At 35.3% G+C, this 25362-nt stretch overlaps 3 protein-coding genes across 3 annotated transcripts; 1 reads left to right on the forward strand and 2 right to left on the reverse strand.

The window, feature by feature from the left end:
* Nucleotides 1-1577: 1577 nt before the first annotated feature.
* On the forward strand, nt 1578-2419 carry LOC123194385 (protein BRICK 1). The gene is made up of 2 exons (XM_044607577.1): nt 1578-1837; nt 2089-2419. Exons 1-2 carry the CDS (start codon nt 1705-1707, stop codon nt 2211-2213), a joined length of 258 nt encoding a protein of 85 aa, XP_044463512.1. The 5' UTR covers nt 1578-1704; the 3' UTR covers nt 2214-2419.
* Nucleotides 2420-9595: 7176 nt separating this feature from the next.
* Nucleotides 9596-15691, reverse strand: LOC123194366 (nodulation receptor kinase-like). Its single transcript, XM_044607557.1, has 15 exons — nt 15002-15691; nt 14131-14647; nt 13087-13568; nt 12855-13005; nt 12707-12778; nt 12517-12585; nt 12178-12249; nt 12003-12068; nt 11722-11894; nt 11360-11583; nt 11129-11255; nt 10977-11045; nt 10699-10888; nt 10483-10615; nt 9596-10394 (listed from the first exon to the last, which is right to left on the reverse strand). The coding sequence occupies exons 1-15, from the start codon at nt 15096-15098 to the stop codon at nt 10035-10037; spliced, it is 2802 nt and encodes a 933-aa protein (XP_044463492.1). The 5' UTR covers nt 15099-15691; the 3' UTR covers nt 9596-10034.
* Nucleotides 15692-17802: 2111 nt separating this feature from the next.
* On the reverse strand, nt 17803-20605 carry LOC123208732 (ABC transporter G family member STR2-like). The gene is made up of 3 exons (XM_044626251.1): nt 20123-20605; nt 18866-19608; nt 17803-18782 (listed from the first exon to the last, which is right to left on the reverse strand). The coding sequence occupies exons 1-3, from the start codon at nt 20603-20605 to the stop codon at nt 17804-17806; spliced, it is 2205 nt and encodes a 734-aa protein (XP_044482186.1). The 3' UTR covers nt 17803.
* Between the last annotated feature and the right edge of the window lie 4757 nt (nt 20606-25362).

Consider the following 25362-nt stretch of genomic DNA (forward strand, 5'->3'; position numbering starts at 1 on the left):
ACCCATGTAAATGTGATTGTGTTTTGTAAGTGCATGAGTTGATCAAGTAATATGAAAAGATATTGCTCCAACAAAGGTTGAGTTGCTAAATATTAGTTTTTTCAAAAACCTACATAAGCTAGGGAAACTAATTTTAATGCAGTTGAATTTATTAGATCTAAACATGGTTAATTAATTTAATCTAATTACCAAAATTAGCTGAACAAAATATAGAATCTAAGATTTCACTATCAACCCCACATAACTAGTAATGCATGCCCCCCTACTCTTATGGTGTGCAGTTAGTATAAACCCATTGCGATCCAGACAATCAAGGATTATATGTCTCTAAATAGAACTTTCAGGGTTAATAAATGCATGAACAAGATATATACCTATCTCTCTCTTGATAGTCTATATCAACCTACAAACATGAATGATATAAGGTCTTAATACCACAAAAAATATGAATTCATGATTGTTAAATTAAAAACACAACATTAAAGTTTTATTAAGCAAGTATAAACTCTCTTTAAACAATAAAGGTCAAAATCTATCACTTCAAGATTGTTGTAATATATATATGACAAAATAATCAGTTTCTTTTTTTGTTCGAGTTACCAATGTGAACTATCATTTTTGAACATTAACAAATTGAATGATAAAATGATGAATTGGTGGTGAGAAATAGAAATTAAAGAAGAAAGTTTTGATTTTGTCATTGTTTTATCCTTTGTTAAACAAAAAAAATTAAAAAATTATGACAATATATAACATAAATGTTTCATACGAATTCAATACAATTAACATATAAAATATGTATTTTATATGTTTTAGGTTCGATATAATGTGTTTGAAATAGTAAAATACGACGATTACTTATAACAAACTAACAAAACTAAAATTTATTGACTAACATGGTTATCATTTCTTACAATACACGATATATACCTTACAATATAATATGATACAAGTGAAAAATAATGTGTTTTTAAAGTATATTGAATTAATATGATATAATTAACGTATTGTACGATATAATATGATACGTATTACTAATATAGATTAATACATATCTTTTAAGAAAATAAAGATATAATAAAGGTATATATGAAAAATCTTAAATTTTAGAAATGTTTATTATATTTTTCCAAAATAATGATATATTAATTTATTATTTTATTAATATTTTATTATATATATTTTTAAAAATATATCTTACATTACTATATATAAAATTTAATGCAATTTGTTAATTCGATATAACAAAACACAAAATAAATCTAATTAATATTATAATTTTCGATATAAAAAGTGACTTAGATCAAAATTAGTTGAGCTTAAAATAATTAAGTCGTGTTTGAGCTGACATAAAACTTAAAAAAATTGACTTGAACTAACCTAAAAATTTTAAATAAAATATTTATGAGATCATAATAATAAAAAATCTCTAATTTATTTGGTAAAAAGAGTTTTAATCTATCAAACAAATATTGTTCTAATAAAATATTTATAAAAAAAAAAAAACATCGCCAGTAAATCGGGTGTGCAATGGTTACTCCTGGTATGCTTGTAAAAATGAAGTAATAGAATAATTAGTCTTTATTAATGAGGGTTGCCTTGCCTTCAATTGAAGTAAGCACAAAAAGAGAAGTAGCTGAACCTAACAACCACCAACAAATAATCAGATGTGTTTGGGTTCGGGTTTGAGCTTATGAGCAAAGAATGGCTAGAGCTGGAGGAATAACAAACGCAGTGAATGTCGGAATTGCTGTTCAAGCTGATTGGGAAAATCGTGAGTTTATTTCTCACATTTCTCTCAACGTTCGTCGCCTTTTCGAATTCCTTGTCCAATTTGGTACTCTTTCTTTCTCCTGTTTTTTTTTTCAGCTATGACTAAATCCAATTAATTTACCTAGGGTTTTTATGGTCTCTTGATAGTTTCATTACTGTCGCTTTTGAGTTTGCCTCTATTTTAATGCTTTCCTTTTAGCTCTTATTAATATTCCGATTCGCTGGGAATTTTGCTTTCTTACACATAAGTTTGTTCATTTATTAGCTCCACATTTCAAATTTACCATCTGAGGCTGTTGTTTTTTGTTCTTTCAGAGGCTACAACAAAGAGCAAATTAGCTTCACTAAATGAGAAGCTTGACACGCTGGAGCGTCGTTTAGAATTGCTTGAAGTCCAAGTGGGTACTGCATCAGCAAATCCACATCTTTTCACCACCTGATGCCTCTAATTATGTGATTGTAGAAAAGAAACTTCCATGTAAGCGTCTTCTTTTGTGTTGTGAATGGATTTCTTGGTCTCTGATGCAATTGTGAAGTATTATATCCCTCTATTACATGTGATTCAGTTTATCCTGATTTGGTGTAACAGAAATTTGTATTGATTTGTGTTACCATTTTGTGGATGTAATACATATTAGTTGATGTATGCTTTTTTCGGCGTCTCCAATTATTTGTTGGTTCTGTGATTTTTGGCAAACTAAACTTGTTGCAAGAGGATCCCCTTGAATTTAGATGGTGCTAATTCTTGTTTCAAGAGATGTGTTTTAGTCAACTTAATAATACCATGTTACCAATTCCCTTAACTGGCTTTATCAGTTTTCTTTATGATGTTTCCCAAGTATATCTTTGGTACTTGTTTTTGTATGGTTAGTAGCCACTAAAACTGTCCATGGAACTCTTTTAGCTGAAACTTTACTCCTCTGCTGATGTTGTCATCAATGTTAATTGTTAATGCTGGAAATCTCAAGCTGATAGTCTCTCTTGTCATTGCTTGCTCTCACCTGTGACTTTGTACAAGTACATCTACCACACACACTATCTTATCATCTCACCATTTGGCAATTTTAGATTTGGTATCCCAGCTGTTTTGAAGACACAAGCATGCTATTCTAGGACTGCTAGCCATTGTTTCTTCCATGGACCATGTTAATGTTGCCAATTGTGATGAAATATGAGATAAAAAATAATTCTGAATTTTTTCTTCTGATTTTTGAATTGATATTACATAGTATTATATAGTAGATTACAAGAGAAAAATAGGAAACTAAATCACTCCTAAATCTGGAAAATTGTTTAATCCCTCTATTCAAGGGATTTTAAATTGGGTACTTCCTAATCTAACTTAATCCCTCAATTTAAGAGATTTCAAATTAAACTTCCTGATCTATTTACAACTCATTACTTTCTAATCTATTTACAACTCAACACTCCCCCTCAAGTTGAGGAATAGATGTCTTCTATTCCCAGCTTGAATACAAGATCATGGAATCTCGAACTGTTTAACCCCTTTGTTAGAACATCAACTAATTGACATTCTGATGGAACATAGGACATACACACTAATCCTTCCTCCAATTTTTCTTTAATGAAATGTCTATCAATTTCAATATGTTTTGCCCTATCATGTTGTATAGGATTATGAGCAATATTGATAGCTGACTTTTTGTCACAATAGAGTTTCATAGGACCTTCTCATTTGACTCTCAAATCATCTAGGATAATTTTCAGCCAAAGTAGTTCACACAATCCTTGAGCAATAGCCCTGAATTTTGATTCTGCAGATGATCTTGCCACCACATTTTGCTTCTTACTCCTCCAAGTTACCAGATTACCTCCAAGGAAAGTACAATACCCTGTAGTTGATCTTCTATCCACTAGAAAACCTGTATAGTCAGCGTCGGTGTAAGCTTCTCAAGTAAGAGTATCGTTCTTCTTGAACAGGATTCCTTTCCCTGGATTGCCTTTCAAGTAATGCGGCACCCTGTAAGCAGCTTGAAGATGAGGTTCTCTTTGATCATGCATGAATTGACTAATCACACTCACCGAGTATGCTATGTCTGACCGAGTGTGAGCAAGGTATATGAGTTTATCGACCAACCTCTGGTACATTCTTTTATCAACAATTGGTTCTCCTTTAGCTTCTCCCAACTTATGGTTGGGATCCATTGGGGTAGAGACTGACTTACACCCAATCTTCCCTGTTTCTGTTAATAAATCAGTCACATACTTTTGCTGAGATATGAAGATTCCTTGTGTGGAATATGCCACCTCAATTCCGAGGAAGTATTTTAGTTTTCCCAATTCTTTTATCTCAAACTCTCTTACTAGTCTCTGTTTCAATTCATGCTTCTCTTTCTCATTATTCCCAGTTACTATGATGTCATCCACATAGACTAGAAGAACAGTCATTCCCCCTACAACTGAATGCTTAATGAAGAGAGTGTGATCACCTTGGCTTTGTTTGTACCCAGAATCCTTCATGACTTTTGTGAATCTCCCAAACCATGCTTTAGGAGATTGTTTTAATCCATAAAGGGCCTTTCTTAGCTTGCACACCTTGTTACCTGTGTCCCCCTCAAATCCTGGTGGGATGTTGATGTAGATTTCTTCCTCTAAGTCACCATGGAGAAATTCATTCTTAATGTTATATTGTAGGAGTTGCCAATTGAAGTGGGTAGCCAATGATAACAGAATTCTCACAGTATTCATTTTTGCAATTGGAGTAAAGGTCTCTTGATAATCAACACCATAAGTTTGAGTGTACCCTTTGACCACCAATCGTGCTTTTTATCTCTCAAGTGATCCATCAACCTTGTATTTTAGTGTGAAAATGCACTTACAATCAACAATGTTTTTCCTTATCGGTTTATCAACAATCTCCCATGTTTTATTTTTTTCTAATGCACTCATCTCCTCTCTCATAGCATCCTTCCATTCCCTTTTTGACAATGCCTCAGAAATAGTGTTAGGGATAGATATGGTATTTAAACTTACAATGATTTTTTTGTGGGCTTGTGTCAGGCGCTTAAGAGAGACATAGTGAGATAGTGGATAGAGTGGTCGTTTAGTGCACTCTCTGGTACCTTTTCTAATAGCAATGGGAACGTCTAGGTCATCTGTTGGGTCAATAGATGTTTCAACAAATTGTGTGTAAAGGTGGGTCAGATCTTACTATGATTTCATTCCCAAAGTCTGAGTTGGATTCTTGGACCTGTGTCAGTTCTGGAACGACCTTTCTCCTTGAATACACGTGAGAAAACGTTGGAAAATTGTGAGGGACACTGGTTGGGATAAGAGATGACTTGGGTTTAGTGACAGAATCGGGTAACTGTTAGAGCCCGGGTATAATTGAAGAAGAAGAAAGGAGGAAGGAAAGCAAGGTTTAAGGCACGAGCAGAGGAAGACATTGGAAAGCAAGTTATGGTGGCAGAGGGTTGTAATTCTGAAGCAGATGGTAGCACTCCAGAAGCGGCAAAGGCAGTAGACATGCAGCAAAAGCTTAGGGACATGCTGGAAAAGAAGAAAATTATGAAGATATTGGGAGCTGAGCTGGCAGGTAGGGATTGGGAGAGCAGTAGTGAGGAATTAAGAAATAGGGACCTGGAAATGGAAGGAGGGGGGAATTCATTTTGAAGGAAGTAGAAAGGAATTGGGGAGAGTTCCAGCCTCTCGAAAGTTGGAGAAGCACTGATCTTTCCTGTATTTTTCTTGAATCATTGTAATCGTTTTGGGAGTCTTGGTTATGTTGCTTTTATGAGGAAACTGTTAGTCTGTAATTTAAGAGTGTGTGTTGCTTGATTTTATGACTGTAGTGGTAGTAGAAATGCAAGCTGATTTGTCCTCGTTTATTAACACAACTCATTACAACTAAAATACCAATTTTTATTCTGTTCTCCGCATTCTTTTACTGTTACATTAAACAAAGAAACAAACAACAGCCACAGGTGAGCTTAGGTTCTCCTAGGAACTTTGGGTCGCACACTTCATCGAAGGCAGAAGTCAGCTTGTGCAGTCCACGTACTCTTCAGGTCTCTAACAGTAACTCAGATGTGATTGACTTAGAGACAGAATTAGGTGACTCAAATGTGATTGGCCTAGAGCACTCGAGTTCAACAACACTAGTTGGAACATGAGGAAGGTCAAGGGTTTTAAAAGGTTCAAATGACTCACAAGTATCGTCATCTATCATTGAAATCTCCCCCTGAAGAGAGGACTTGGAGAAAAAGGTGTATTTTCTGTGAAGGTGACATCTGCAGAGATGTAAAATTTTCTAGATGAAGGATTGTAACACTTGTATCCCTTTTTTGTGGATGAGTAACCAAGGAAGACACATTTGATGGCTCGAGGGTCTATTTTGCCTCTATGTTGGTCGTGGATATGAACAAAGGCAGTGCACTCAAATACCCTAGATGTGAGGCCATTAGAGATTCTAAAGTGAGGGTAGAAACTATTAAGGATCTCTAGAGGACTTTTGTTGTCTAATACACATGAGGGAATTCTATTTATCATGTATGTGGTAGTAAGAACGACCTCTCCCCAATAGGACTTAAGAACATTTTCTTGAAAGAGTAAAGCTCGGGTGGTATTAAGTAAATGCCCTTTTTTTCTTTTAGCTATCTTATTTTGTTGAGGTGTGTTGACACATGATGAATCATGGATAATACCCTATGAACGAAAGTAAGGTGACAAAAGCTGGTTGAAGTAGTCTCTAGCATTGTCTGTTCTAAAGCTTTTTATTTTAACCCCAAATTGGTTTTGAACCATTGAGCGGAAATTAGGTATAACAATGCTAACATCAGATTTTTGTTTAAGAAGAAAGAGCCATGTAACCTGAGTGCAATCATTAATTAAGGATACAAACCAACGAGCTCCAGAAACATTAGGTATAGTAGAAGGACCTCATATGTCACTATGAATCAAATGGAAAGGATGAGAACTACTTTTATTGCTAATAGGAAAAGATACACGAGTGTGTTTTGCCAATTCACAAATGTCACAATGAAACTCAGAAATATCTAATCCTTGGAACAAATGAGGGAACATGACTTTTAAAACCCTAAAAGATGGATAACCTAGGTGTAGGTGATACAATCAAATGGTATCTTTATTCGAGGAACTGAGAAAAGACAAAGACAAATTACTCCTACCCATTTGAGATGATTCAAGGTAGTAAAGGCCGCTTCTTTCTTTAACAAGTCCAATCCTCCTCCCCGTGCCCTGATCCTGAAAAATACAATAAGAAGGGAAAAAAATTGCATAACATTTAAGATCATGGGTAAGCTTTTGAACGGAAACAAGGTTGGTTGAAAGTTTTGGTATATGGAGGACATCTTTAAGGATAAGGGTAGGTGTGATATATATATCTCCGAACCCTGCAACAGTAGTTAATGAACCATTGGCCATTACAATTTTTCTATTACTTGGGCATGGGGTATAGTTGTGGTAGAGTTGAGATGTGGGGGTCATATGGTCTGTAGCACCAAAGTCTATTATTCAAGAGTTGATATAAAATTTATCTGAGGCATTCATGCAAAGAGGAAACGAAGGTTTACCTAAAAGAGCCAAAGAACAAGCTCCAAAAGGCTTCTCAAGAGAACCCAACAAACTTCTTAGCTTCTCAATTTCTTCACTGTTGAACCCCCCTGTTGCAAAATTTTCTTCAGTTTTTGGCTGCTCTGCCATGTGTGCTTGAGGTCTCTATTGCCCCCCACGGTTTCTCCACTCTCGGCTTGGTGGCTTACCATTCGACTTCCAACATTTCTCTTTTGTGTGCCTTGGTTTCTTGCAATGGGTGCACCAGAGATTGTCCTTGTTCTCTTTCCACTGGTTTTCTCTCCCCGGGTATTTAGGTAGATCACTCTTTCCTTTCTCCTGATGATCTGTTTTTGCTACTAAGGCTGACCTTTCCACAATTTGTGGTTCAACCATAACACTCCTTTGGCTTTCTTCTGCTCGAATCAATGAAATTGTCTCTTTTAGAGATGGTGTGTCCTCCTTGCCAAGGATTTATAACTTGACTTGATCAAATTCAGGATTCAATCCAGCCAAAAAATCATAGACACAGTGTTTTTCAATGAAGCTTTTCAAGATGGCAGCATCCTCAGGGCATTTCATCTCGAAAACTCGATAATGATCGAGTTCTTGACACAGATTTTGTAGTAGGTTTGGATACTCTGTAACAGACTTGTCTCTTTTCTTGGTAGCTGTAGTTTTGACCTTGATATCGTACACTTGAGCAACATCACGAGCCTTCGAATATGTGCGGCGAATGAAGTCCCAAATCTCCTTTGCTGTAGAAAAAAACATACATGTGTCGCTAATCATGGGATCCATGGAATCCCATAGCCAGGACATAATCATGGAATCCTTCTCTTCCCATGCTTCAAACGTTGGGTTATCCTTTGCTGGTCCTGTTCCAAGAAGATGGTTAAGTCTTCCTTTGCCCTTTAGGTGTGTGCGGACAAATTGAGACCATTTGAGGTAGTTCTTCCCATTGAGCCTATAGGAGGCCCGAATATTCTGTAAATCTCTAATTTTCTGAACATAATTAGATTCTTCGGATGGGTTAGACTTGCTAGAGACAGTGATTTCAGAGGCTGACATGGTGAAAAATAAAACACAGCAATTAAGGCTGCCTAAACAGGAATTAGAAAAGAAAAATCAGAAGGAATGACAGCAATGAAGGCTGCTTGAAGAAGAAAAAGAGAAAATCTCAAAAAATCTTAGGCTCTGATGCCAAGTGATGAAATATGAGATAAAAAATAATTCTGAATTTTTTATTCTGATTTTTGAATTGATATTACATAATATTATATAGTAGATTACAAGAGAAAAATAGGAAACTAAATCACTCCTAAATCTGGAAAATTGTTTAATCCCCCTATTCAAGAGATTTTAAATTGGGTATTTCCTAATCTAACTTAATCCCTCCATTTAAGGGATTTCAAGTTAAACTTCCTGATCTATTTACAATTCATTACTTCCTAATCTATTTACAACTCAAAACCAAGGTTTTCTTGTGTGCTGAGCACCTAGGGGTAATTGTATATGGTTATGGAAGATCATTGGTGTCTCTGATTTAGGCAAGTAGGAGTAGGTCTTATGAATGTTTACCTAGAACAAGGCAGTCATTTTTGCCAGGGTAGTTGTTCAATCAATTTGGTGTGTCCAACTAGGAATTCCCTACAACCTTGGAATGACATAATGCTAACCAGCATTACAATATTGTATGAATTTGCCAATTAGACTTCTCTACTGCAAAAGTTTTCTCAAGTTGAACAATTATAGTGCCTAACAAAAATCTTTCCTGTGGGTTTGCCATACGAAGTAATTTGATGCCTCCTAGAATGTTTTTGAAGTTATTGGTCCTCTTACTCCTGGATCATGACAGTGACTTAGGTATATGTGAACACACTTCATGGCAATGAAAAGATTTTAATTACCAAGTTGCAAACTGAAGCTATAAAATTAACAAGAATGGTTTAATCTCTGTATTTGCTGCCTAGGATTCCCTATTCCTATTTTGGTGTGGGCAGTAATGTCATCAAACCTTCTCTTTCCGCAAGCTCTCCCTCAGAAATGGAATGTAGCATAAGAATGGTTTGTCCTCAGTACTTACAACCTAAAATTTCCTGTTCTTCACATTTGTATGGATAGTATATAACTGAACCATCTCTATCCTCAAGCTAACCCTCAGATCTGCAATCTAGCTTGTGAAAGATATATATCTGATTAGACTGCTATCTGCTTTGGCTTTGCCATAATTATCTGTATTATAGGTATGTATTACTATTTTTCTTAGAAGAATAACAAGCCTGAATAATTAAATAAAGGGGAGTTGATACTACTGGCCTTTGAATTTAGAGAGAAATTTCAATCTGCATCACACCCTGTAATGTCCAGGTTTCCTCTGGACAGGTAGCATCATCTAATTAATTACAAAAAACTGTTCAACTTCAGTCTTTATCTCAATATTGAACTCCGGCATTGCACGAATGCAATTGTGAAGTTAGGTCTTCACGTAGATCTTCCGGGTTGGAATTGGCTCAGTATTTGCAACTGAGCTGGGTAAATAGGAGAGAGAAAACAATACCCATTTCAATATCCATCAAACCTTAGTAAAATGTTGATTCTGTAACCTAAAGTTTATAGAATAAAAAGCAAATAACACTGGAATTTTCCTCATTCTCTTCTAGTAATTTATCAAATGAAATGGTTGAAATGGTGATTTGCTAGATTATGAACATCTCTTCCACCTTTTACTATCTGGGTTCTGGAGGAGCCAGGTCTTGTGTGTTAACAGGTGATGGTTCAGTTGGACTTGGAGTTGGTGGAATTATACTTCTTTTCTCCATCACTATTGAGTAACGATTGGATCCTCCCAAGCTGTACCCTCCTATGCTGTCTATGGACTTCATGTATTCAGATGCGTTGTTCTCTATAATCAAAGCATCTTCCAGCTCGCGCACGATGTCTGCCATGCATGGTCGATATGCAGAGAAGGGCTCGATACATGCCAATGCCACCTCCACCATTCTCCACATTGCCTCTGCATGGTACCCTCCCTTGATGCTGGGATCTACAATTTCCTCAATCTTTGATTCCCTTATATAGGGTTTTGCCTGCATGTAAATTGATCCTCAATAAAAACAATTTCAGAAAAAGCAGATTCTGTACTATCAAAAAACATGAGATCAGGTCAGATCATACCCATTCAACTAAACTCCACTCATTCCGTGGCCTTTTTATGTTCAGAGGCTCTCGACCACTGATGATTTCAAGTAGAACAACACCAAAGCTGAAGACATCACTCTTGGCTGATAAATGCTGGGTGGAATAATACCTGAAAAATAAAGAAAATATGAACCCATATTTCATGATGATTCAATTGAATTGACAAGCAAATGAAGAAAACTTGATGCTTACTCTGGATCCAAATATCCAGCTGTTCCTCTCACTTCCAGAGAAACGCCACTGTCTCCTTCTTGTGGAGCATATTTGGAGAAACCAAAATCTGCCACTTTTGCACACATGCTATGATCCAGAAGTATGTTGCTTGATTTTACATCCCTATGTATCACACTTCGTCCGGGAAATGTATGAAGATACATCAAACCTGAACATCAAAAAAGAAACTCTATTTCTCAGTATATAACAAACTTGGGGTAATATATCATAGGAACTAAATTCAACAAATTCCTTGCCTCGAGCAGCTCCAAGCGCGATGGACAATCTGGTCGGCCAGTCCAGAGTTTTCCGTTTTGCTGCCTCTCCTGTTAAAGAATAGGTTGATCCAAAACCGAAAGTGATAATAACAATGTGAATCAACAGAAATGAGTTTTTAGATGAAAATTACCATAAAGGCGATCTTGAAGAGAGCCATTGGACATAAAAGGATAAACAAGGATTTGCTGGTCATTTTCACAACAATAACCAAGAAGAGGCACTAGGTTCTCATGCCGAATAGCTGACAGCAGGTTTAGCTGTAAAATAACATTGATATTTCTTTGTCAGTTGGCATACATATATGTTTTCTTTGCAGCCAAACAGACAACTGTAGACTAAATGTCATACTAATTCAATTCACCTCATTCTCAAATTCTCGAGTTCCCTGAGTCGATGTGGAAGACCGAACCTTCACTGCCACTTCTTGACCATCAGGTAAGGTGCCACGGTACACAGATCCAAAGCCTCCCTCACCTATCAGTATTTTGTACTTTTGTGTTGCATTCTCTATGTGCTCTAAAGTATATGACTGTATAGCAATTGACATCACACCATCATCCATGCTAGGGAGTGAGAATATTACATCTGCAATGTTTAAGTATATCTTGTTTCAAATCCCACTTCTCAAAAACATAAATTTCATTACAGTGTTTCGTGAATTCAAAATAGCATCATAAAGGCTATGTGGGATCAATGAGTTAAGACGCGTTTGATTTTACTCACTCTTTGTCATTGGGTATCTTTTCCCGTCTAATGTTCTCCGAGCCAGGAGTTTTCGCTTACAAAAACAAAATAAAACAATTCCTACTGCAATAGTAAATAGCGTGGTTCCACATGCAACAGAGCCAATGATAATTCGTTTCTTTGTTGATCCTTGACTACTGCATGTTCCATTGCTGAAATATAGATGAACAACATTTCAGCATTTTTCTTTTTTATTTATTCTTCTCTATTTCAATCCTATAATGAAGCACTTTTAAGGCATAGGAAAATATATGTCATACTCTGTAGTAAATCTTGAGCTGTTGAAAGTTGAAGGAGTGTCAAGATGAGGATTGCATCCAAAGAATCTGAAGGAGCAAAGACATTAGCCCTGAATTATTGGCTGTATATTCTGGAAAAGAATCTATATAGATCTTAACTCATTCATGGGAAAACAATATGTATATGACTACTTACAATGTTTTCAAATGTGGAAGCAGGATGAGAGATTCTGGAAGACTCCCATTAAAATCATTGTGACTCAGGTCCCTGATAATTAGATTTAAATCAATCAATAAAAAATATAAATAAAAATTTAGATCAACAAATTATATATAAATCCATGCTTCCTAACTTGCAGGTTGCAGTTTAAGTGATGGATGATTAAAAAGATCCTAAAATATTAATCTTATAAGGCAATGCAAATCAAGTTGTCTCTAAACTGCACTCAATCAGGATAATTTGATTACAGCATTTGGTGAAGTTTATAAGCTGGCATTTGATGGCTAACAGGTTAAAAATGAGTTTGAGAATTACACTGATCTCAGGACAGAGGATGCTGGAAATCGTGGGATCCCATTTGTAAATTCATTGTAGCTCAGATTCCTACAAAATAAAAACAGGTAATAGATAATGAATTGAGTTAGCGTTTGTCCTGAGGGAGAAAGAAATGGAAATAATAGCAACATTAACAACAACAGAGAAGCCAGCACTGGTGGAACCATACAATTTTTCTAGATGAACCAGCTCAGTGATACTGGGAGGAAAGACTCCTTGAAGTTTTCTTGAAGGAAGATTTCTGCAAACAAATTAATACCTAATTCAGATATTAATCTCGAATAAAGAAACAAAAAAAGAACTGCATATGAACTTACAACTCGGTGATGACAGAGGAGCCATTAATGGAGTTGCAAGTAAGGCCTTCCCATGGAATAGGAAGACAAGGGTCACCTGACCAAATCTCCCACATTTCCATTTTTTCGTTGTCCATCTTTAATTCATCTCTCACTTTCACTATCACATTCACTGAAGACAAAGCAAGTCAAAACAACAGAATGAAAGACATATTCAAGATTGCACACAACAACAAAAGCATTAAACCATTACCATCCTCTTCGTTAGTCCCTTGAACCAATGCACGCATCTGTAAGATCTCATAGGCATTACAAATGGGTCCAAACTCAGACCCATTCGGGACTTTAACTAAGGTCAAGTTAAGATACCCATTTGCAGTGACATTTAAAACAACTTTTGCATAGTTGGAACCACCGGCCAAAATGTCAAACTTGCCTTGTTTCTTCTGCTTGTTGATGTAAATATCAAACATCCTTTGGCCTGAATTCTTAACAGAGTCATTGAGCTCAAGAAAGTAGAGGTTGATGGTGTAGTTGTACTCCCCCAAGTCAAGGTCAGTTTGGAGGAATGTCAAATGATCGGAGCTGGTGTTTAAAGCTGTTTGTAGAACTTGGAAAGGCACTGTAACTGTACTAGCATTGCCGAAAATAATGGTGTTGGAGGATATGCTAGAGGTCGTTGGATCAGAATTTAACTTTGGAATCCAAATTCTGTCATAAGGGTCATCAGGGTACCTGAAAAGGCATGTCAATTTTTAAAATTGTCAAAGTAATAAGAAAAAGGATTTCTAATAAATTTCGAATGAAGCAATTTAGTTGTAATAAGCTTAGACATTCTAGAGTATATTTTACTGTAACTGTAGGTATAATTGAACAGTTATCTTGTATTAAGATAGAAAATTTGTTGGCTAATACAAATTTTCGATCTTGAATAAGGAATGACGGTTATGTAATAAAAGTAGTTGATTCAAATTTTGATCTTTGCACTTGGAGATTTGGCGGTGAAATTAGTATTCCTTAAGAACTGATCTTCCTTTTATGCTCTTAGAGAAACTTCATTAATGAAGATAAAATCGTTTCCTTCTCTCTTAGTTTTAGTGCTCTTGTTTTTCTCTAACTATATATGCAATTGCAATAGAAGCAAGCTATTATAAAATTATAACTGTGCTGCAGCAGTAATCTGATTTAAACTATAGCAATGTCTCTAAGATTTTAGTCACTTTATAATGAAGAAAAATTTGATCATTTTCAATATTTTTGTTCCTTAATGTCTTAAAAGAAAGTAGAGAAAATATACCTGTTCTCCTTATCACTTCTGCCCAGATCAAATCTACCAACAACTTTCAGAATACTAGAAGATTGCCCATTTAAGTACTCTGTCTCATTCAAAGGCCTCAATTCAAGCAGTGAAATGTAAAGATTCCCCTTATTTTTCACTAAGCAGAAGTTAGTTTGGTCATCAACAGCTCTAAAAATTCCCTCCACCACCGAGTCCTCAGAAGAGTTCACCACACTTAAGGGTGTGACACCAAACCAAACATTGATAGATGATCCCAGAGGTGTCCCTTCTCTATCCCCATAAAGAAATGTGCCCCTTATCAGATACACTTGATCTTTATTTGTTGTAAAATTGTAACATCTCTTCCCTGTACTGATGTTGAAAGCACGAACTTTATCATAAGTTGCATAGTGTACCACAGGTGTAGTAATTCTTCTACAACTTGTGTGATCAGGAAACCAATTATCATCGGGTACCCAACTTATATTTCTGTTGCTAGAACTTGAATCAGCACAGCATGCTATACTCAAAATGCCTGCAAAATTATTACATATAAAAGATTTGACAGTTTATTCAACGGTAGGTATCAGTTTGAAACATTGTGACAATTTGATATGCCCAAAACATGCAGATGAAGTTATCTTAATCTTATATTTACATCCCTAAAAATAAGATCCGCCTTTATTAGTATCAGATTAAGAATGAATACAAATTAATTAAAGTTGTCAGCCTCAACCTAAAATATTGACCTGGGTTTTCAGGCTTAGAATTCACACAGAACAAGATCAATCTTGGGGATCAAGCTACATACAACCAAACTGAACCAAAAATTAATGAAAAAAGAGAATAGTAAAAGCAGCAAAGTGCACATATAAGTTTATGTACTGACCTTTTTGTGCACAAGTAGATCCTATCAGAATAATAAGGCAAATTGTGAAACATTCAACAAGTCTTGAAAATCTACTTTCCAATCCCTCCATCATCATCTCTTCTTAAATGGCACAGGCCCCACTGAGTTAACAAATTCATAATCGAATCAACTTGCCTCTCAGTAAACTTCCACCAAGCATAAACTTGATCACAACCAAAACATAAAATCCTGCAAAACCTTTTCAGGACTTGATCCTAGAGGAATCTTTGTCAGCGAAAGAGCATAAAAAACGACACTATAAAGCTATGAAGAAAAAAAGGGTTGGTGACAAGTTGTGTTTGACTTCAAAGATGGGAAATTACAGGAGCATAGAGAGGAAGATGACAGAGACATATGAATTAGAATAATACAAAAGTTGATAATAATTTGTATGTATAATATTAAGATTAATTAGTATTAATGTATTGTTTAGGTGGTGGAGGGCAATCTATATATTTTAAAAACTTATTAGTTTAAAATAATAAGGCGGAGGGATCCTTCATCTTTGTCCTCCTTCGTCCCTCTCCTTGTCTGTTACTATCTTCTCAACATCATCAACCCAATTGCCCTTTTGCCTTCTCTAGTTTAAACTCTTAATGCATCTTCCTGTTCAAGCTTGTTGGTTAATTATCATTGGCAGAAGTGCTCTGAAAAACTAAGGAACTTAAATTCTGGAAATGGCCAAATAATTTTTACTGGCAGTCCACTTTCTATGTGAAAGATCATTAAACACGAAAAGGGAATATCCTTTAGTAGTCGAATACTAATTATAAACCAGAAATATTTGGTTTTGTAGCTTTCTTTCTAGGGGAGTAGGGACAATATCTCCAGAAATTTATGGCTTTGCAACACTTGTAAATTTCCTTCATTTTCTCGGGAAAATGACAATTACTACTAAATGTCAACCTCAGGACAGAGAATTGTTACATTGTAACCATTTGTAATGTAATGAAAATGACATCGTTTTTGTTAGTCAAATTAACCTATATTTCCTTTTGTCTCAATTTTATTAATAATACTAATAGCTAGCTGTAGTCATTATTGTTATTCCTGATCCTGGAATGTTGCGATTCTTCCAAAGCTTAATCCCTGTTTATACTCATTCTCTTCATTGTTTACTGAGTCATCCCAGGGTTTCAGAAGTTTAAATTGACTTGAGACAACTCATTTTGTTCATCTAATTTTATACGTAATAATCATAGGTTTTATTATGATAATATTTCCGACTCAATCTTTATATAATAGTTATTCTTATAATTTATTGCACAGATTCACCTCTTAGTCTTCTTTTTCACAAATGATGTTGGTTTTAATGACAACTATGTCAGTTAGAGCAGCGTACATAGGCCAAGGTTTTTAATATCGTGAATTTCACAAACGACGGGAGAGTTATCTCCTTATTGTGTTTCTCTTCGGACAACAACTTGGAGTCCTTGACGTCATTTAATGCTTGATTCTAGTAGGGCACTTGGATTCCCTACAACTCTTCTAGCTCCAATGCTTGTTTCTAAATGAGTTGGTCATCTTGTTCGAGCTTGCCTACACCTTTTAAGATTGTTCGAGTGTTTCCCTTTCCTAGGCCTTGAGTTTGTTCCAAGGGTCATCTTTTGTGACTTTTGGAGTTTGATTCAATAATTAGTTCACTAGCTTTCTTTTACTTCAAACCCACCATCCTTCGTCTTTAAATCCACATAGGGAAATTGCATAGATTGAGATGAAACTCTTTGATCTCCATCTGGGTCAACAATGGAACTCGTTGTCGAAGACCTTGAAACTGCTCTTGCTCTCCTTCCTATAAGACTTTCCTTTGTCAACTGGGCTCTGATCCTCTTTCTATTCTATAGCTATCTATTGAATTGAGGTCGGTGCCAATAGAAGAATGGAATCAAGAATCAATTGAGTTACTCCTTTTGCTTTTTGTTCGAGTGCTCGGAAAAAACATGCAGCCACTATTTCCATAAAACCTCATCTAATTCCTAGACTTAAAAGAACAAAAGAATGAATTTCCAAACCCAAATAGCAAATTTAGAAAGTAAGCAAAGTCAAAGAAAATAGAAAAAATAAATAAATAACAAATTTAAATGGTGGTGAGTTTGTTCGTGTGGTCAGTTTATTTTCTCTAATTTTATATTTTGCTTTTAATTTTAATGGAGAGAAAAGTAATAATCAATTGTTAGTCATGATGTGAAGGAAAAAGAAGGGAGGGAAGGAAAATAGGAAAAAAAAAAATAGTGATAGTGTTGGGTAAAAAGGAAAGAATAATGATAGTGGGTCAGTTGAGCCAAGGAAAATAAAAAAATAAGGGAAAAACAATTGGACAGACCTCCTTTTTAAAATTTCCAAAATTATAATTTTTTAAATTAAATAAATAAAATTGTTTAAATACCCTGTACACTTGTCTTGTTGGCAATTATATATAATTCCTGTTCATGTACTAGTCAAAATCCTTTGGATACCTGACATTTGGTTCACATACAAAACAAAGCATATTTTGTTAGAAATTTACACTGAAATTTGCCATAAACCACCCCTAAAACATCAATGGCTGTGGCTGTGGCTGTGTTTTGAATGAAAAAAGAAATAATTATTCAGCCTTAGGTATTTTTCTTCTTTGGAAATGCATGCAATTGGAACAAGTTGAGAGGGTGATGATTTATTATTGGTTTAGCTTACAATAGTGATAGCATATTCCTTACCATTAATCCATTAGATTAATCAACCAATTAATTTCTCTCCTTCTGCGTCTTCATTCTCTCAACCAAACCAAAAAGCCCCCATCTTCTATGTCCTCTGGTTCTTTGAGAAGAATCGAAGGATTATGTAAAACAAAATCCTGTAGAAAACTGCCCATCCCAACATTACGTAAACTTTCTCCCACATGTCCCGTTTTTCCTTCTTAATGTGAAGTGAATCCAAGATGTCAAATCCTATTATAATATTTCCACCGTCTCTGCTAAAAGTTTCGTTAGTCTGATACTGGTTCATCAACAATCCTTCATACGGATATGTCATTGTTGAAATCTTGTTCATCCAGCTCCAGTATGGCGGAATATCATGGCTATTCAAGAAGTATCCACAGAACAAGAAAAACAAAGCGGTGAATGCAATAACTGCTGCATAACCTAGAATGTAGTTGGGCACCACTGAGCTGACGAAGACGACGAAAGAGTTGGTTGAAAGAAGCGACACATAGAGCACTAGCAGGAAATATATGAATGACCCACGAAGTTCCAGAGCTTTCCAAACAATACCCGCGTACACGGCGGATTGCAACAAGAGAAAAGGAAGATAGGTGATGAGGCCAGCAATGGTGTAAGATGAGGCTCTATAGGCATTGTGGGACGTTTCGCGGATAAAAATGAAGCGCTCTTGGATGAAAGCCGGGACTGCATCGTTGGAGGAGAAGAAGAATAGACAGACTGTGAAGATGAAGAAGCTGAGACGATTTGTGATGCCTTGCATACTAACTTTTGGTCTCATGAACATGGTGGCCATCATGAAGCCCATCACTGTGAGGACCATGAGCCTTGAGAGGAAAAGCTCAGGGGTGCGCCTAATGTTCTTGAAGTTGCGACGCATGAGCATCCAAATCTCTGAGAAGAAAGAATTTGCAAATTTTGGCCCCAGATGATGAGTTGCATTCTTTGGGGCGATGTCAGGGGTCAAGTAATCGTTTTCATTCACAGTGTAATCACTGCTGTGAGGCGTTGGCGTCCCAGCTAGGATATCACTTGAGTATGTGTAGTAGCCTGGAGATGAACTGCCAAAAATACCAACTCATATAACAGGATCCATCACTTAAGTCTTAAAGAGAAGAAATTTCATAAATTAATTTACATTTACCTCATGGGGTTCTGCATTTTTTTATCATTTAGTTGGCGAGATGGCGTGAATCGCAGTGTTTGAACTATTCCACTCTGGCTTGTATTCCAAGGCGACCTTGTTGAGCTATTATAAGGGCTTCTAAGACTATGATCAAAATCAAGATCAGCTGAATTATGTGCTTGCAGGGGAAGACGTCTTCCTTTGTTCTTTCCTTGAACTTCAGGCCTTTCCACGCCGAGGCGAGAACGACGATTTGGGATTGGAGATGGTGGAACTGTTGAAACAGAAACTTCCTCATCAGACAATGGTGGTGGTTTCATACCAGTTCGTGCGAATTCAGCCATCACCTCAACACCCAGTTCAGATTGATCATATTCTTGTATGACATCAATTAAGTACTCTATGGAGTTCTCTCCTTTGGGGACTTTTCGCCCCATTCGATTAAGATGGAGAGTGACATCCTTTGGAGTTCCTTGGTACATGAGTTGGCCGCGAGCTAGAATGATGAGATGGTCAAGGAGCAATTGAATTCTAGATGAAGGTTGGTGGATTGTGAGAATTACAGTGCTGCCCGAACGAGCAATGTTGTGCACCTTCTCAATTACGCTGTGAGCACTGGTGGAGTCCAGCCCTGAAGTTGGCTCGTCCAGGAAGAGTAAGGATGGTCCATGGATTATGTCCACGCCGATTGAAACTCTCCGCCGCTCACCACCTGACACTCCTCTTGTCCCTTCATCCCCTATGTAGGTGTTCCTTGTTGACTACACTCAAACATGAACATAAAACGACTCAGAATTATACAAATAAGTGGACTAACATACATTAATTATAATTATAATTTAATATAATTGAGTAATTAAATATTCTAATAATAGTTCAGCAATGATCTTAAATGATCTAATATATTTAAAATATTATAATTTGGATAAATATCATTAATATAAATTATAAGATATATTAGATCTTAATAAAGGTTTACTAATTTAATATATATTGTTTAAGCTTTTTCTGAAACCAATACATTATAGTTTTTTTTATTGAAAATTATTATTTAAATAAGTTTAAAAAACGAAAGATCAATTACTTTTCGATAATTTGTTGATCTCCATTACTAAATTTTCAGATTTTTCATTAGTAATTTCAAGTAACATTGATAACTTTACGGATTCAGATATTTAAATTATATGGTATGTCAAATATTTCGATCTTGAAATTTGGGTTACATGATTTTATGTTCGTAGATGTCAAGTGAATCTTACAGGTCAAACTACTTACTGTTAAACCAAGCTGATCGATGAGCTTCTCTACTCGCCACTGCTTATCCGACCAAGAAATCGAGCCAAGGCGAAAATCTGCTGCAAACATTAAGGTCTCATACACGGTGAGCATTGGGAAGAGTCTGTCTTCCTGCATTATATATGCAGAAGTTCTCTTTATCAAGCTGGGGCTAACCTCCATCCCATCCAGAGACACTCGACCCTTGAGACTCCCACTCGCAATACGGCCCGCGACACCATCCAAAAACGTAGATTTTCCAGCACCACTAGGCCCCATCACAGCAGTGATGGACCCTCTTGGAGCGTAGCCAGTGATTTTGTTGAGTAAGTCCACTTCTTGACTCAACCATTTCCCCTCAAGCTTCTTCTTCTTTGTCACAGTGTATGTGAGATTCAAAAACTCAAGCCCACCAGTCATGTTCATCGGCTTCCCTATATTGATCACCGCATCACGAGGATCTCCATAACTCCGCTGAGTCATGTTTGTGGCTAACAAAAGAAGAGACAGAAGAGAGAGTTAATAGTTGATTTGCTCTTCTTGGTCTCTTAAACTGGAGTCTTGATGAGTTGAAGGGTGAGTTAAAAGGAGATGGAGGTGGTTGTACCAAAGTTTGGGTGGAGTTTTCTTCATTGTGGAATCCGTTTGAAGTATGTTGGGATCGAAAACAATAAGTAATTTCTTGTATTCTTCATCCTCTAATTTTGGCTTTAGTGTGTGCAATCCAGTATCTAGGACCGATTTTTCATGCCATTAATCCATGTATTTGGACTGTTAGCAGTAGTATTATATACTTCATGCAAGCAGATGCCAAAATTTTGGCTTTATTTTTGCATATTCACCAATAATTTTGGATACTTATCACTTCTAAGTCCAATTAGTAGTAGAATTTCGGAATTATAATGCCAAAAGTCTGTTCTTCATAGACGTTGGAAAGAGCAATTATCTCTAATCTCTTTGAGAAATAAAACCTGTAAGCTTGAACAATCATCCATAATCTTTCTTTGATTTGACAAAATTATCACTTATTTCTCTTAACCATGAAATTTAATTTGGAAATTAACACAATCAAGGTAGGCAAATGATGATTTTATAAAATGTGAGGGGAGGTTGTGGTGTTCTACTACCTCTGGGCTCTTGATAATGTTTCCTCAAACCTATAGCGACAGGAATATACCAGTAGGTGATTTTGGGTTTTTCTTTTGTTCTCTTGTACGATTACAGTACTAAATAGTCTTTTAATTTTTCTTCTTTTATCTTCACTACAATTAATATTCCAAAAAATAAAATGTCGTTAAGCATATGACTCTGAATCCACAAGACGAATTTCCCAAAGCAAAATCAAGTAGTTTTGTTTCTATATACATGAAACCAATAGCAAACAGATTTAGTTTGCTATATTTCTAACAACATTCTCTTTTTTATAAGGTTATTAATTGAAATGGTCATATTTTAAGGGGGTTATAGTAAGATCAACATTTGAATAACTAAATTTATTTGACCACACCATTAATTTAAATACAATTTTGCCCTCACCACCAACCTTACAGTGTGATATTGTTTTTTCGACAGACATTAGCTATTACAATTCTTATGACACCTCTGCAACTTCAGTTGATCTTCAATCTCTCTTCTCAATCTTGTTTCTTCACTCCAATCCCTTTCTCCTCTACCAAACAATGTTGGTACAACAGTAAAAGAGCAATGGGTAGAAAAGTAAAATCATGTACATTTGATTTACAAAACGCATATTTCTATTTATGTACATGTAAGCTAGGACTAGAATAAAACACATGTAACTAACTCTAGTTTAGTTAACAAAATCTAATGAAGATACAAAAAATACTTTAACACTATATTCTCTCTCTTTTTCGATCCTTTCTTGGTTTTCTTTTTTGTTGGCCCAATCTTGATTTTATCTTGCTTCTTCTTGAATCACCATTACTCTCATGGTATCAGAGCACAAGTCAGACGACAACTTAAAGTGTTTCTAGATATAAGTGACAATACACTCATCCAAAAATAGAGTAAGCCAAACAACAAACAAACTAAGCTAAATGATAGGTCTAACAATCTATGGTGATTGCACTTGAAGGAGGGTATTGCAGACTAAAAGAAAAAGAGTCTTACATCTAATAAAAGTGAGTAAAGTGAGTGGTATATAAGTGTGGTGGATTGGACCTTAATACAAGTCAATTAGTTTTGTGCAATATGGGTTTCGATCTTTTACATTTATAGACTTAATATATTCTTGACAAACAAGAACACAATCAACAAGTTCATAACAAAATCACTACTCTAGAAAGTAAATTCAATTACACAATACCAAAAACCAAAATGGAAGCAATGTAACAATAAAAGATAGGAGACAAAATAAAAGAATGAGAGGAAATTCTTTCATTCAACAAATGTAATATTCATACACTCATAATTCATTATAGTATTATTAATAAAAAACTAGAAAAATGTTTCAATATCAATCACTTAAATCCAACTATGTTGAGAGGTCAGTATACTTCATACAAAAACTCCCAATAAAATATTATCTCTAGACAATTCTCTTCACAGTCACTTCCTTCTACAGTTCATTTTTTATACAAAATCCCACAATTGATTCTTATTCTCTCCACTCATATTCTGCCACTTGTCACCCTTTTGAACTACTAAAATTGAAGACTCTGGACCACTCTCTCCGTTAGTTGATCACACTTGTATTTCTCTCCCTAGGTTTTGTGAGCATAAACATTAGTTATAAGGTTTGTATCATTACTTCTCCTAATAAGTCTCACCTTGTCCTCATGCTAAAAGTTGGAGAACAATAACAACTTGTCAACAACCATCCACAACTAGTGCATACCTAAGTTAAGCAAACAATCTTTAATTTTAACCAAGCCTTTCCAATAGTTGTATATCTTGCACTTCATGTAACAATCTATTCCTTTTTTTGTTTGAGTAGCTTCAAAGACACTCCAATTTCTCTTACTTTTTCAACATGAGAAGATCATCCCCATTGTAATCTTGTTATACTCCTACAAATGATAGAAACATTTTTAAATACAAAGAGAGAAACAATGTACAAAAAAGAAATTCAAATTTATTAATCTTACGAGGACGACTTGTTGCTAACATTGTTTTTGTTGTTGAAGTAAATAATATATGTGGTTTACTATGATACAATTAAACCTCTCTTATAAATGGTAATTGTTTCTCTATTAAAACCATGTTTTCATTCGTACAATTGATGTCATCTTTCATCTCCCTATCCTTTTTAAAATTTTTAGCAAATAAGTAAGTTAGATTAAGAAAGGTAGTTACAAAATGTTTTGAATGAATAATGTTGTTAACAAGATGATTTTCAAGTAATTTCAAAATATGTCCATACTTGTTTACTGCACTATTATATCGTTCATTAATTGAAACTTTTGCTCTCATCATTGCTTCATATATGTAGTAGAAAAAGATCTATCACTATCAACAAAACCAAGAACTAGAATCAATGGCTCAAGAATATTTATATCATCCTTTTCTTTAACCCAAAAATCACTGTGAACAATGTTAGAAACCCTTTCACCTAATTTGGTCTCATAATAATCAAAACTTCTTCATTCAAAAGAAGCAATAAATAAGCAAAGTTCATTATTCAAATCCAACACAAATTGAAGCATTAAAAAGTTTGAAATGAATCTTGTGGTATAAGGTTGTCTCAATTATCTATTGTGGCACCCACAAGTAAGCTCCTTTCTTAGTTTTAAATTTAATGATTTCTTTAAATTTCAATAATGCACACCCGTATATAGAGATATATATAACTATGTATGGTTAGCAGAAGTCGATAAATGGATCAGATTATGATCGCAACAAAATAAGAAGTTGTTTTAGTTATGCAACTAGACATACAACCGTGTATGATCCATACATGCCAATGTATCGCATCTTAGAGATAAAAATAAAACATGATCAATCATAATTTTCTCATATTCGTTTTGCTTTCCAACTGCTTAAAAGTGAGAAAGTGTGAGAGAGGAGTTTGTGGTTGCCTAAAAAGCCACTATTGATCACCAAAATTGCAATTGTCATACAAGGGAGACATTGTCGTCAGAAACCAAGTAAGTGGAATGGCTTCCCTTACTTGATCATGATTTCTACGATGTCATTTTCTGTTAAATACACAATTTAGGATGATTTAGATGTGATTGTGAATAGAACAAGTTATAAGCATGCTTAGTTTCTAAATTATGTGAAGAATATATGTTTTGGCTTGAAAGATCTTTGTTTTTAAATTTGATGCCATGAGATTTCATGTATGTGTGTTATGATTAAAAAGATAGTGAAAATAATATGTCTAGGATGCTTAAAGACTATTTTTGTGTATTGTTTGTGTTTGTATCACTGAGATTGTAATCGGAAAGGATGGAAACCCTAGGATGTGATTTCTGGATTGTGACACACAATCGTGTATAGTCTTATCCAAACTCGTGTGTTGTTTCAAAAAATTTAAAAGTTTAAAGCTCTTACGCTTGTTCTAATGGGAGAAATACACGGTCGTATGGCTTTTCAAAAATGGATGATGTGCACCAAAGGATACGTGATTGTACACATGGATCCAAGTACAAGAGAGTATGTTCAGGTTAACTCCTTGTGTGTATCTACTCTACACATAACCATGTGCTAAGTGTCACACACCCATGTATGTGGTTAAAGAGGTTCATGACATAGGTTGAGAAGCACACAATCGTGTACCTCTAAACAAAGTTAAAAGATGATTATACCCCCTAGGATATATGCAAAAGAAGGGTAGGAGTTGTATAAAAAGAATAATGAGCCAATAGAGAATAAAGAATTCTAAAAAGACATAGATAAGGTGTTTGACTATGTGAACGACGACACAAACTCAGATTGAGTCAAATCTGAGTCAAAAAGTCAGTAACCTTAAGGTTCGTGTCACACAACTAGATAGTCACTAACTATGTGTATAAGTGACAATATTTATGAGAGCAATAGGGTTAGATACCTATAAGATGCATCTTGCACTTAGCATCAAGATGCTTAGCCACCAAGTTCAGTTCAAGTGCTTATGGTAAGGATACGACTTTCAAATATTTCTTATGTGATCAGTAAGATGCACCACATATGTACTCGAGATATGGGTCATCTTTGAATAGTTATTCAGAAGTTTCAATCAACTTATCTAGTAAAAGAAATAATTACTATTAGAGATTTTCCTATATGATTAGGGTATT

The sequence above is a fragment of the Mangifera indica genome, chromosome 1 (genome assembly GCF_011075055.1).
Source record: "Mangifera indica cultivar Alphonso chromosome 1, CATAS_Mindica_2.1, whole genome shotgun sequence".
Lineage (NCBI taxonomy): Eukaryota > Viridiplantae > Streptophyta > Magnoliopsida > Sapindales > Anacardiaceae > Mangifera > Mangifera indica.